We start from the raw sequence: 12141 nt of genomic DNA, 5'->3' as shown, positions 1-12141 counted from the left end.
AGCCTGGGGAGAGGGCATAAAGCTTCATACGGGCTTTATATGAACTATCAGAACACTGTGATTTCGGCACGAGCCGTGAGGGAAAACATCCGAGACCGAATAGTTATTGAAATATTGGACAAGGAAGTGTCGCGTAAGCTTCAATTGATGGAAGGCCTGACATTGACTCAGACTGTGCAAGTAGTTCGACAGGCGGAAGAGATTACTGCGCACGTCAACATGCAAGGAGAAGCAATAGGGACGGTGCATGAAGTTACAAGGCAGAGCTACAGATACCCAAAGTCTAAACTAAAAGGTGGGGAGAAAGACAGAAAATGGGGAAATGTGAGAAAATGTCTTACATGTGGAAAAACACAGCTTGACAAAGATGAAAACTGCCCTGCTAAGAAATCTACCTGCCATATCTGTCACAAAGCTAGAGTGTGCAGGAATGAAAAGCAAGTGAATGAGATTAGTGAGCGAGCAGAACAGTCAGGACAACCCGAGCAGCCAGGACAACCCGAGCAGTCAGCATACTTCTTGGGTGCCGTGTCACATGTGAAAAATGTAAAAGAACAGTGAGTGGTCAGTTGAGCTCCGGCTAAATAAAAAGCCAATAACCTTCAAAATCGACACAGGGGCAGATGTTAATGTCGTCAGCGAGGCGACGTACAACACATGCACTCCAGAAAGTGTGTTAGAGCCACCAGACATTCCACTGGACAGCCCAGGTGGAGAGCTAAATTGTCTAGGGAGGTTCCAGGCCACAATAACCTACAAAGGAAAATCATATCCACTAACAGCCTATGTAGTACAGGGGATCACTAATAATCTCTTAAGTCGCTCAATGTCAGTGAAAATGAATCTTGTGAGGAGAATAGACGAAATCAGTTTGAACATTCAGCAACATGCAGACTATGGGACATTGAAATCAGCCAGTGAGAATACAGCTTAAAGACAATGCCCAGCCGTATGCTGTACATACTGCACGCCGAGTACCACTCCCGATGATCCAGAAGGTAAAAGAAAAGCTAAAGAGAATGGAGAGTAATGGCATCATTGAGCTTGTGACACAACCTACTGAGTGGTGTGCACCTATGGTCCCTGTCAGGGGTCAGCAATAAATGATTGGTGAAAAATGAATGCCATTAATTGCGAAAAATTAATGGAATGGTTGCTTAAACTCATAAATCCATTTATTGCAAAATTTAAATAATTAGCAATTATTGCGACCCATTAATTGCGAAAATATTCGGGCTCATATTACCTATGAAAACCGTAGATATCAACGTTATTTAACAACGGCAATGCTTTTCTAAGAAATTTTTAGCGAAAATGTATTACTTTTGCACATATTTTTATTTCAAAACCTCAATTTTTGACGATGATTTTGAAGTAAGGCCGGCCTTATATTCGGGGAAACACGGTAGCTGTACGTACGTAGTGTGGTTGCAAAGCAGCTTTTTAATTGGTCGGGACAAAATCGGGCTTCTTGATTGGCTCACGTTTTGCCTCAAGCACGTACGTAGTGGATGCACATACGCACACGTTGTACACCACTACTACTACGCTGTATTGATTGTAATCTTCGCACGGTTATGGGACCGAAGGAAAAAATGGTTAGAGAGTACTTTACGCAGATTGATGTCGTCAACGGCAAATGGCGCTGCTCATGTGGCGCCGAGCGCATCCAACGGCGCAACACCGGTTGGAGCAATTTGGAAAGCCACATTAAAAGTCAGCACTTGAAGAAAGAAAGTGATGCAAAGAAGCAGGAGTCATCCAATCCTGGATCGATAGAAAATTTCCTGTCGTCACCGGCTAGTATACAATTAAATTACCAATTAATGGCTAGAAATCCAATAAATACCCATTAATTGGCCTTGCCGCGAAAAAATTAACATTAATTTTTTCGCACTTAAATATTTATTTTTTTTCCAAAAATCAATTACTGATGACCCCTGGTCCCTGTCTCAAAGAAGAACACAGACAAAGCTCGCATATGTGTTGATCTCAAAAGACTGAATGAATCTGTCAAAAGGGAGCGATACATCCTACCTACTGTGGATGAGATAACAGCCAAGCTAAGTGGAGCAACTGTTTTTTTCATCACTCGATGCAGCCAGCGGGTTTTGGCAAATTCCACTGCATCCAGACAGCATCAAGCTCTCAACCTTTATAACTACATTTGGTCGGTACAGCTTCAAACGCTTGCCATTTGGAATTACTAGTGCACCTGAAATTTTCCAGAGGAAGATGATGGAGACTCTACAAGGGTTGGAAGGTGTAGAGGTCTTCATGGACGATATTTTGCTCTACGGGAGCAATATGGAGCAACACAACAGATGTCTCAACAAAGTGATGCATCATATTCAGTCAGCTGGACTTAAACTGAATAAGGAGAAGTGCTCCATTAGGCAAAGCCAACCTAAGTTCTTGGGGCATCTCATCGACAAGTCAGGGATTCGACCTGATCCTGAGAAGGTTGCAGCAATTCGGAAAATGCCACCTCCAGGAAATGTCACTGAGCTAAGGCGAATCCTGGGAATGGTGACTTTCCTTGGCAGGTACATTCCCAACCTCTCCACTGTGGGGCAGCCACTCCATGAGTTGCTGAAGGACAAGAATAACTGGACGTGCGTACATGCTCAACAGACAGCCTTCGAAAACATCAAGGAATTACTGACGACCGCACCGGTGCTGGCCTACTATGATGTCACCAAACCCACGGCAGTGTCAGCAGATGCTAGCAGTTTTGGACTGGGGGGTGTGCTGTTACAACTTCATGGAGAACAGTGGAAACCAGTGGCATACTGCTCCAGACGACTATCTGATGCAGAAACACGTTATGCCCAGATAGAAAAAGAGTGTCTGGCAGGTGTGTGGGCATGTGAAAAGTTTGACAGACACCTAAATGATCTTGAATGTTTCAGGTTAGTGACAGATCACAAGCCGTTGGTACCTCTTATCAACAGTCAGAGCTTGGAAAATGTTCCTCTCAGATGTTAGCGTCTACTGATGAGGCTCGTGAGATTCAGCGCTGTGGCTGAGTATGCACCAGGTAAAACTCTTGTGGTAGCAGACACACTGTCACGCAGCCCACTGACATGTAGTGAAGGGGATGTGGATACACACAGTGCTGTAGCTTGCTATGTAGCCTCAGTAGTCGGGGGAATACCAGCTTCTCCAAAGAGACTTGAAAACATTAGAAATGTCACTGCAACTGACACAGAGTTACAGCTTGTCAGTAAGCTTATCAGGTCAGGGTGGCTTGAACACATAAGTAGTGTCCCTTTGGATGCGAGGGAGTTTACCAAAGTGAAGTCAGAGCTCTCCGTTGAAGGCAGCCTAGTCTTAAGAGGGTGCAGGATTGTCGTGCCACGTTCTATGAGAGCCGAAATTCTAGAGAAGCTACACCAGGGGCACCAAGGCCTGATCAAATGTAGAGAGAGAGCCAAAACATCAGTGTGGTGGCCAGGGCTGTCCAAGCAGTTAAAGGACACAGTGATGTCATGCCAAGTGTGTTTGGAAATGAGAAGGAAACAACAAAAGGAACCTCTTATCTCCACACCACTACCTGATCGACCTTGGCAAAGAATTGCATTGGACCTGTGTGAACACAACCACCACAACTACCTGATAATGACTACTACTCTCAATTCTTGGAAATACTGCACCTGTCCTCAACCACTAGTTAACACATAATTGAAAATCTAAAGACGGTGTTTGCCAGATTTGGGGTTGTTGACCAGGCAGTTAGCGATAACGGTCCACAATTTGCGAGTGCAGAGTTTCAGAATTTTGCAAAGGAGCTGGATTTTGAACATACAACATCCAGTCCTTATCATCCTCAAGGCAATGGGCATGCCGAAAGAGCAGTACAGGTTGCTAAGAAAATCCTGAATCAAAAAGATCCATTACTAGCCCTGATGATCTACAGATCCACTCCATGTTCCACCAGTGCTACAGTCCAGCTGAACTGCTAATGAGAAGGAGGATCAGGACGACAGTTCCAACCTTGGAGAAGAATCTCCTACCCAGATGGCCCAGCAAGAAAACGGTAAAAGTGAACGATGCCAAGCAGAAAGCTGTGCAAGCTCACTACTTCAACCGCCGTCACGGAGCCAGACTCCTACCTGCTCTACAACCAGGAGCAACGGTCTACACCAGGCTGGACCAAGAAAAATCATGGTCTAGACCAGCTGTGGTCTCAGGAGAGGCTGCTACCAGTAGATCCTACAATATCACCACCCAAGACGGTGCTGTTCTACGGCGGAATCGTCGTCATCTCCTGACATCGTCAGCTTTACGCCGCACTCAACCATCGTCTACAGAAAGTGATGAAGTGCAGTTACAGTCTACTATTCAAGAAGAGACTGTCCCTGCAGTCCAGGTTACAGATCCATCCGACACACCTCCACCAAGACGGATTGTGTCAAGGTCTGGAAGGGTGTGTAAACCTGTTACCAGACTTGACCTGTGAATGAGTCAAAATTCATTACGGCCTTTGGGGGGGGTTAAGAAATGGAAGAGACAACACACACAGGGGACTAATTTTTCTTTTTCGGATGATAATGCTGTGAAAAAAAAAAGAAAAGAAAACATTGTCCCAGAAATGTGAGTTGTGACCAAATGTTATGATTGAAATGACATATTGTTTGCACATTGTAGTTGCAATTACTGCTTTGAATCTTAAACTGTGACTTGAATGCCAATTTCATTTAGCAATGTGCAATTGACCGTTGATTGTTTGATTTATTGTTATCAATAATTTTCCCTGTGGTAAGATAATGTCAGATCTACCTATTTATTTGTTTTAGACAGCCTTGTGAAAAGCTGCTATGTTTCTTTCAAAAGAAAAAAAAAGGGGGGGGAGATGTCATATACGGTAATTGATTGTGCCTGCGCAGCAGACGCGTTATTACGGTAGCAGGGGACCGCGTGGTACCGGGGAGATGTTTGTAACCTAGCGAAGACGTGTTCTGTAAATAAACAAAGTTCATGTTGAGTTTAAAGTGGACTCTGTCCATCTTTTACAAACTTAGTCTTCAAAAATGTTTAGAAATTGATTTCCAACACCAGTTTAATTGTTTATTTTTTGTAAGCTTAAATTTTAATGATTCCTGATTTGCCAATGGCAAGTTTTGTTTTATCAATGTTGGTGTGCATTGTGAGGTTATTACATTTTAAACCTGTTTTTAAATACATTCTTATCTCCGTTTTTCTCAAATAATAAAATAATACTTAAAATGAATAATTATAAACACTTATCCGCCAGTGGAACCTTTTTTTCCTATGTTTACTAAATGTTTCTTTTTTTCTCCACATTCCGCAGCCTACGTTAGCCTATACCGCAGGTGTCAAACAGGCGGCCCCCGGGCCAGGTAAGGCCCGCTAAGGGATTGAATTCGGCCCGCGAGACAACACTCAGCAGAGAAGCGCGAGAAAAATAAGCTGCAGGTTGAAATATGTCAACTTGCTGTTACCAAAGCCAGGTGCCTCGAACAAAGACACTGTACTTGTATTTATTTCTCTCTCTTTCTTTTCCACCCCTTTTCTTCCACTCTGTCTCTGTCACTCTATGTGTCTCTCTTTTTCTCTTCCTTTGTTGCTCTTTGTCTGTGTCTTTTAACCTCTTTTGCTCTAACTTCCTTTTTTCCTTTTCTCTGTTATCTTTCTCTCTTCATACCCTTTGCGCTTTCTTTAATCTACAGTATTCCCTCCTTCTGTTTTTCTACTTCTCTTTGGATTTTCTTCCTCTCCCTTTCTTTCCCCCTTTCTCTCGACTTTTTATCTTTTGTTTCTCATGCTCTCTCCCTCCCTCTCTCTTTTTCTTTCTTTGTCCCGCCCTCTCTCATTTTCCCTCCCTCTTTCTCTTCCTTCTTTATCCTTCTTTTTCTTTCTCTTTAATCTACTAGTCCGGCCCCCAACAGAATGTTTGTTCTATCGTGTGGCCCCCGAGTCAAAATGAGCTGGACACCCCTGACCTGTTTGATATAAATGATTTTGTCTCCAAAATGTGCGAATATCTTAAGCCAGTGGTAACTAAATCAAATGATGATTGAAACAATGGTTAGCCAATGGAATTTTCAACATAAATGCAAGCCATTTTACCGGGGTAGTATTCATTAAGAGACGAAAATAACGTGTTCAAGGTAATTCACTGATTCATCCTAATGCAGCTTTATTACGTGCAAGTGTGCTCATCCATTGATTTGACTTCTGGAAAGAGAAGTCAAACATTTACAAATCATTCTCAATTGCTAACAAATGGCTAAAGTAAAATATAAATTTGCAAACTTTTTTCTTCAAATGGACACTTATGGAAACACCTAAACCTACCCTTAGAAAAACATGGAGAATACAATGTTTAGTTTTTCAGATTGTAATCAAATTTGATAGGGTACCAGCAAAGTTTTAAAGCTACTGTCTCACCTGTTTTATAGCTAAGATGCCCATGCTACACTCATCTGCAGACATTTAATTGCAAGAAAGAAAATGGATGCGACAATTAAAACCTTTTTCTTTGTGTTCCAACTCAGATTACTCAATGTTGGTAGCACTTTCAGTGATTATTTTTTTAGACAAAATATCAAGAGTGTTAGCTTTCAAAAATGACCAAAACCATCAATATTCTCCAAATGGTTCAAGAACAGCATTCATTTTACTTTGGGTACATCTCGAATTGGGATTTAAGCGAATTGTACAGGAACAATAAGGGGTTAATATATAAAAAGAAAAATATGAATCTGCTGACACCCATGCTTATGGAGGAAAGCACATTGCTTGAAGCAGGCAGCACAGAAGACAAATATTATTCAGACATTTATTATTTTCATATACATTTAAGCAGGTTTGATCAAATCAAACCTTATGTCGTTCACAAGCAGAGCAGAATAAGAACAAATTTACTTACAATGATGAAGTAAAAGCAGTTTACATAAAATGAAATCCCTTAAAATTCTTCAAAATAATCACAAATGTACAAGCTAAAATAATAGTAATTATACTTTTGAATTTTAAAATGATTGATAATATACAGTCAGTGCTTCATAGAAGCGTCCTAGACATTGTTTATTACAACAGTAATTAACATCAAATACACAACAAATATATCTCATCTCATTAGCCGTACCGCTTATCCTCATTAGGTTCGCAGGGGGGGTTGGAGCCTATCCCAGCCATCTCTGGGCAGTGGGCAGGGGACACCCTGAATTGGTTGCCAGCCAATCGCAGGGCACACAGGGACAGACAACTCATTTGCTCATTCACACAGGGACAATTTGGACCGGCCAATTCACCTGAAATGCATGTTTTTTGGAAGGAGGAAACCGGAGTGCCTGGGGGAAACCCACGCAAGCATGGGGAGAACATACAAACTCCGCACAGGAAGTCTGGAGCTGGATTTGAACCCACGACAGGTTCCCATGACATGAACTGTGCCGCACAAGCGCTAACCACTGCGCCGGGAAATATACTTTGAATTTTGGCGGGATGATTTGATTCCCGATGTGTGAATATGATCAACACCTATAAGATGCACTCTTAACATAAACTTGTAACCCTTTAAGATCCATTCTAGCTAGGCTGCCATGGAAGGGTTTAGACGTCAAAGATACAGTCTTGCATAGGCGGTTGTAGGTGTCAAAGATACATTCTGGCTAGTCTGCCATAGCTATGGATTCTAGCTACGCTGCCTTAGACTGCTATAGATGTGGGATATATATTCTTGCCAGGCTATCGTTGACGGCTATAAACGTCAGATATCAAATCTAGCTAGGCTGCTATAGATGCCAAACATCTGTTCAAGCTAGCCAGCCTAGACGGTACAGACGTCATAGATCCATTTTAGCTATAATACCTTAGTCAGCTATAGAGGTCAAAGATCCATCCTAGCCCGGCTGCTATATGCCAAACATACATTCCAGCTAGACTGCCATATACTGCTATTGACATCTAAGATACATTTTTGCTAGGCTGCCGCAGACGCCAATGTTCCATTCTTGCTAGGCTGCCATTAACACCTATAGACTTCTTAGATACAACCGAACTAGGCTGCCATAGAGTCAAATATTAATTACAGCTAGGCTGCCATTGATGGCTATTAATGTCAACAGTCCATCATAACAATCTGCTACATACACCAAAGAAGCAATGGCTAAATGGGTCAGATTTTCATTCTAGCAAGGTTTCCATAGATGATAAAGATAGATTTCAGCTAGGCTTTCTTTGACGCACATCAAAGATACATTCTAGCAAGACTGACAATGACAGCTACAGATGTCATATACCCACTTTAGCTAAAATGTATTAAATGACTATAGATGGTAAAGATCCATTTCAGCTAGGCGGTCGTAGACTGTTCTAGACGTCAAAAATCAAATCAGCTATGTTTCTGTAGATGTCACACATCCATTCTAGATAGACTGCCATTGACAGCTATAATCGTCAATGATCCATTCCAGCTCGGGTGATAGACGTCTAAAATCGTCATTTAATTCAGTTGTGCTTTAGTTTGATGTCTTTAATTTTTCAGTCAACCATGTCTCAATGAAAAAAAAGTTGAAAAGTTTCAGATTTTGGTCTCAGGACCATCTGCAACGAGCGGTTGGAAAGAGTTGCGGATGCGAGCAGCTTCTGCGGCACAAAGATGGCCGAAGATTTTGTTGTACCACTCCGGAGTTCTTCCTCTGAAAGACAAGGACACTTTTTATTTGTGTGGTATCTCCTTGTGCTTTTTCTTAGCTCTATTTACTTCCGACAAGTACAGTAGACCTCAGATACGACGTTCTCGCCTTATGATGTTTTCGCTTTATGCTGTTAAACAAGAATATTTTTAAGCCATTGCTCTGGTCTTCACCCCACTATATGACATTGACAACGAATTATTCTGCGTTCAAAAAAACTTAAAATTATAACTTTGCAGTGTTTTGTCTCTAGAATGCTGTTCGGCTATTGGTCTAAGTCAGGGGTCAGCAACCTTTACGGTGAGGAGTGCCACTTTTAAATTTCCTTGTAAATCAGTGTGCACACCAAGATTAATGACTGGCACAACATTTTTTTTTATACAACTAAAAAAAAACAGTTTTTTTACACTGGTCCAAATATACAACATGGATTGACATTGGAATCGTATAACTGACCTATTTATATAGCACTATTCTTGTTCATTAATAAACTAAAAAATGAATGTGAGCAACGCGTGGAAAGGCCTGTAGACATCCATGACTGATGAATCAAACATTCATCAACAATGAACAACAATCAAAAAACAAGTGCTATGGACAGCTACCATATTGTTCACCAATAAAATCTTATAGTAGACAATATCAAAATGAAACACACACGCTTTCTGCAAGCCACTCCTCTTGACGTTCAACACTTCTGGCTGACATGGGGATGTGTTTTATTCTTGTTTTTGATTGTCTATTTGTTAGGCAAGCCACCAAACAAAACCTCAGAGCTCGAAAAGAACGCTTCTTTAATATATTCGCATTCGGTAAAAGATTTTCCGTGCTTTGATATGCAGTGAGCAATAGCGTTTTTAGCAGTGACAATGGTTTTCAGGGTCTGTGTTTGCCGTACCTGGACACAGCGCGTTTTAATGTCTCTGCCTTGTCAGACTCGTCCTTGTATTCATGTTCATGATTCGATACGTATTGACGTTTAACCCTTGATGTGCGATGTACAACGCTCTCGAGGCATAATGCACAAACAGCACGGTCATTTTTTTTTTTGCACAAAGCACCAGTCATTTGCCCAAGCTGGCTGAAAAGAACATAATTTTTTCGCTGGAGGAGATGATTCATTCGTTTATCGTGCGCCTGTGTTTCGTTGGCTGGGTTAAAACACGGATGTCTCCTCCTCTTCTCTGCGCCGCACAAACACACACTCAGAAACGGAGCTGAGGAGGGGGCGCTATCATAAAGCATCTAAACAACACGGCGCGCAACTGAAAATGTCTAAATTTCAGGTAAATGCGCTAAAAAATAAATTTAAAAAAATCATTATTATTTTGCCGTGCGCTCGCGTACCTCTGGTCAACCACTCGCGTGCCAGCAGTGGCACGCGTGTCATAGGTTGCTGACCCCTGGTCTAAGTCATATAAGATGCTGATCTGCTATTGGATTGCGTCACGACATTATGAAAATGCCAATGTGTTGTGGTTTGAACTACCTCTCAAAATTAATTTCTTTCACTCAGTTCAGAGTTTTTTGTGCTTCATATATGTGAATTAGTGTAATAAAATATGTTATTTTTGTACTGTATTTATTCCCTATGGCACCCAAGACTTGCAGAGATTCCTAAGGGAGAAGCAAAATCATGATTACAATTCAAACGAAGTCTGTGGTGCATTCTACGAAGAAACGTATAACATTACCCTAGCCTAGGAATGTGGCTGCAACCAATCGACAAATGTGACGATTATTAAGCATAAGTAACGCTTTAGAGAGAAGTAAAAACACGAAACTATGAAATTGAAGCTCGCAATTCTCAAAATATATGACTAAAGTACATGTATTGTTACCATTTAAGGAATATGGCTGCAACCAATCGATGATCTGGTCAATTATCATTATAATTATAGTTACCTTTGCACCCACCAGCTATTCCACTCTACCAGCTTATATCACATCACACCAAAGCTGTTTGTTCTCTTACATATACATTTAATTATTTTCATTAATCACATACACGTATTTTACACATTAGGTAGTCCATATAGTATTTTATATTTATTTTACTTTAACTCGGGTATCTCGTTTAGGAACATATTAGCTAACTAGCATAGATTTCTATCCCCGCTATACAGAAATCTAACTTTACCTCCAAACAGAATACTGTCAGATCCTGGGTCTTCTGTAATTACAATATTTAAATGTCTTACTTGAAATCCACTCTGCAAATATGGGTCAACCTGGACTTTCCCGATCCACAAGGCTCCAACAAGAAGTCGGACTCTAGGACAACAGCTCGGACCGCTCCCATTGGAGGAAAGTCCTCATGATGGACTGACACGGAAACCAATGAACACGCTCCTTTGGGCAAATCTGTCTTCCATGACCTTGAAGTCAACAAAAATTACCTTGTTTTTGTTTCCATCCCGACTCTCGGTGGTTTCAAACTCACCTAAGCAGCAAAAAGTCTCGACTGGGATGTGGCGGCATCCAGTCCAGGACCAACTGAAAGACTTCAGTCTGCTTTTCTAGGGTCTCACAGACTTTCCACTGGAGAAGGTCTACGTCCCATAGGTGGCGCTCTCGCAAAACGCGGTTTAAGACCACTGAAGGTGGCGCTTCTACTTCTACCGATACTCGCCAGCGTCGAAGAGGGTTGCCATCGCACACCTGCATGCAGAGACTGTTAGCATCAGAGCAACTTTAGCGATTATTTTCGCTAACATAGCTGTTAGCTGCTTCAGGAAGTAGAATTGTTTTGGTGCTTAGCTTCATTTTAGCTGCTAGTATCCCTTTTATTAGGTAAGGTTACATAATTCAGGAGCTAATGCTACTATAATAGACTTTGCTTCGGCCCCAAGCAATACTTTAGTACAGGGGTGGCGAACACGTGGTTCTAGAGACGCATGCGGCTCTTGACCAATAAGAATGCGGCTCTTTGCCCCATATTGTCTATATAATGTGGCTCTTTGTCTTGTTTCATGTTTAGTTTTTTTTTTGTGTATTGAGGGTGGACACTTTCCTTAAAATCAATACAAGAACAATACTTGATGTATTGTAAGGAGAGGAGCGTGTTATGGGAAATAATATGTTTTTTAATTGTGTGTGTCTGTCCGTCGTGGCAGGTCAGGGCGTGGTGTGGCTCTTTGACTCTCACAGTTAAAAATTTCGGCTCTTTGTGTCAAATTTGTTCGCCACTAAGATGCTACATAATTTAACAGCTGATGCTTGAATCAAACACTTAAATTGTTGGTATTATACAAAATCATGCATGGACTTGCATATCTTTCAGACTGAATTTCCCCCCATGTTCCTGTCCGGAGCTTTTGCTCTGAAACTGCTGGTCTACTAGGGATTCCAAGAGCTAAGAGGAGATTTACAGTTTCGAGAGCATTCTCCATTAAGGCCCCGATGCTGTGGAATGCGCTGCCCTCTGAGATTCGATCTGCAACCTCAGTGAAGCTGTTTAAATCTAGGCTTAAAA

At 41.6% G+C, this 12141-nt stretch overlaps 1 protein-coding gene across 4 annotated transcripts in view; it reads right to left on the bottom strand.

The window, feature by feature from the left end:
* Positions 1 to 6791: 6791 nt before the first annotated feature.
* The window catches only part of stard13b (StAR related lipid transfer domain containing 13b), a 70373-nt gene continuing 65023 nt past the window's right edge, over positions 6792 to 12141 (bottom strand). For all 4 annotated transcript variants that reach the window (XM_088345196.1, XM_088345195.1, XM_088345197.1 and 1 more), the window contains 3 exons: positions 11110 to 11327; positions 10868 to 11044; positions 6792 to 8669 (listed from right to left, as the gene is read on the bottom strand). In XM_088345196.1, coding sequence (XP_088201322.1) covers positions 8552 to 8669; positions 10868 to 11044; positions 11110 to 11327 — 513 coding nt within the window. In that variant the 3' untranslated portion in view covers positions 6792 to 8551. The remainder of the gene's footprint in view (positions 8670 to 10867; positions 11045 to 11109; positions 11328 to 12141) is intronic.

Source organism: Urocampus carinirostris, chromosome 10 (assembly GCF_059441175.1).
Source record: "Urocampus carinirostris isolate Australia breed hairy pipefish chromosome 10, RoL_Ucar_1.0, whole genome shotgun sequence".
Classification (NCBI taxonomy): domain Eukaryota; kingdom Metazoa; phylum Chordata; class Actinopteri; order Syngnathiformes; family Syngnathidae; genus Urocampus; species Urocampus carinirostris.
This window is presented reverse-complemented; position numbering and strand designations above follow the sequence as displayed.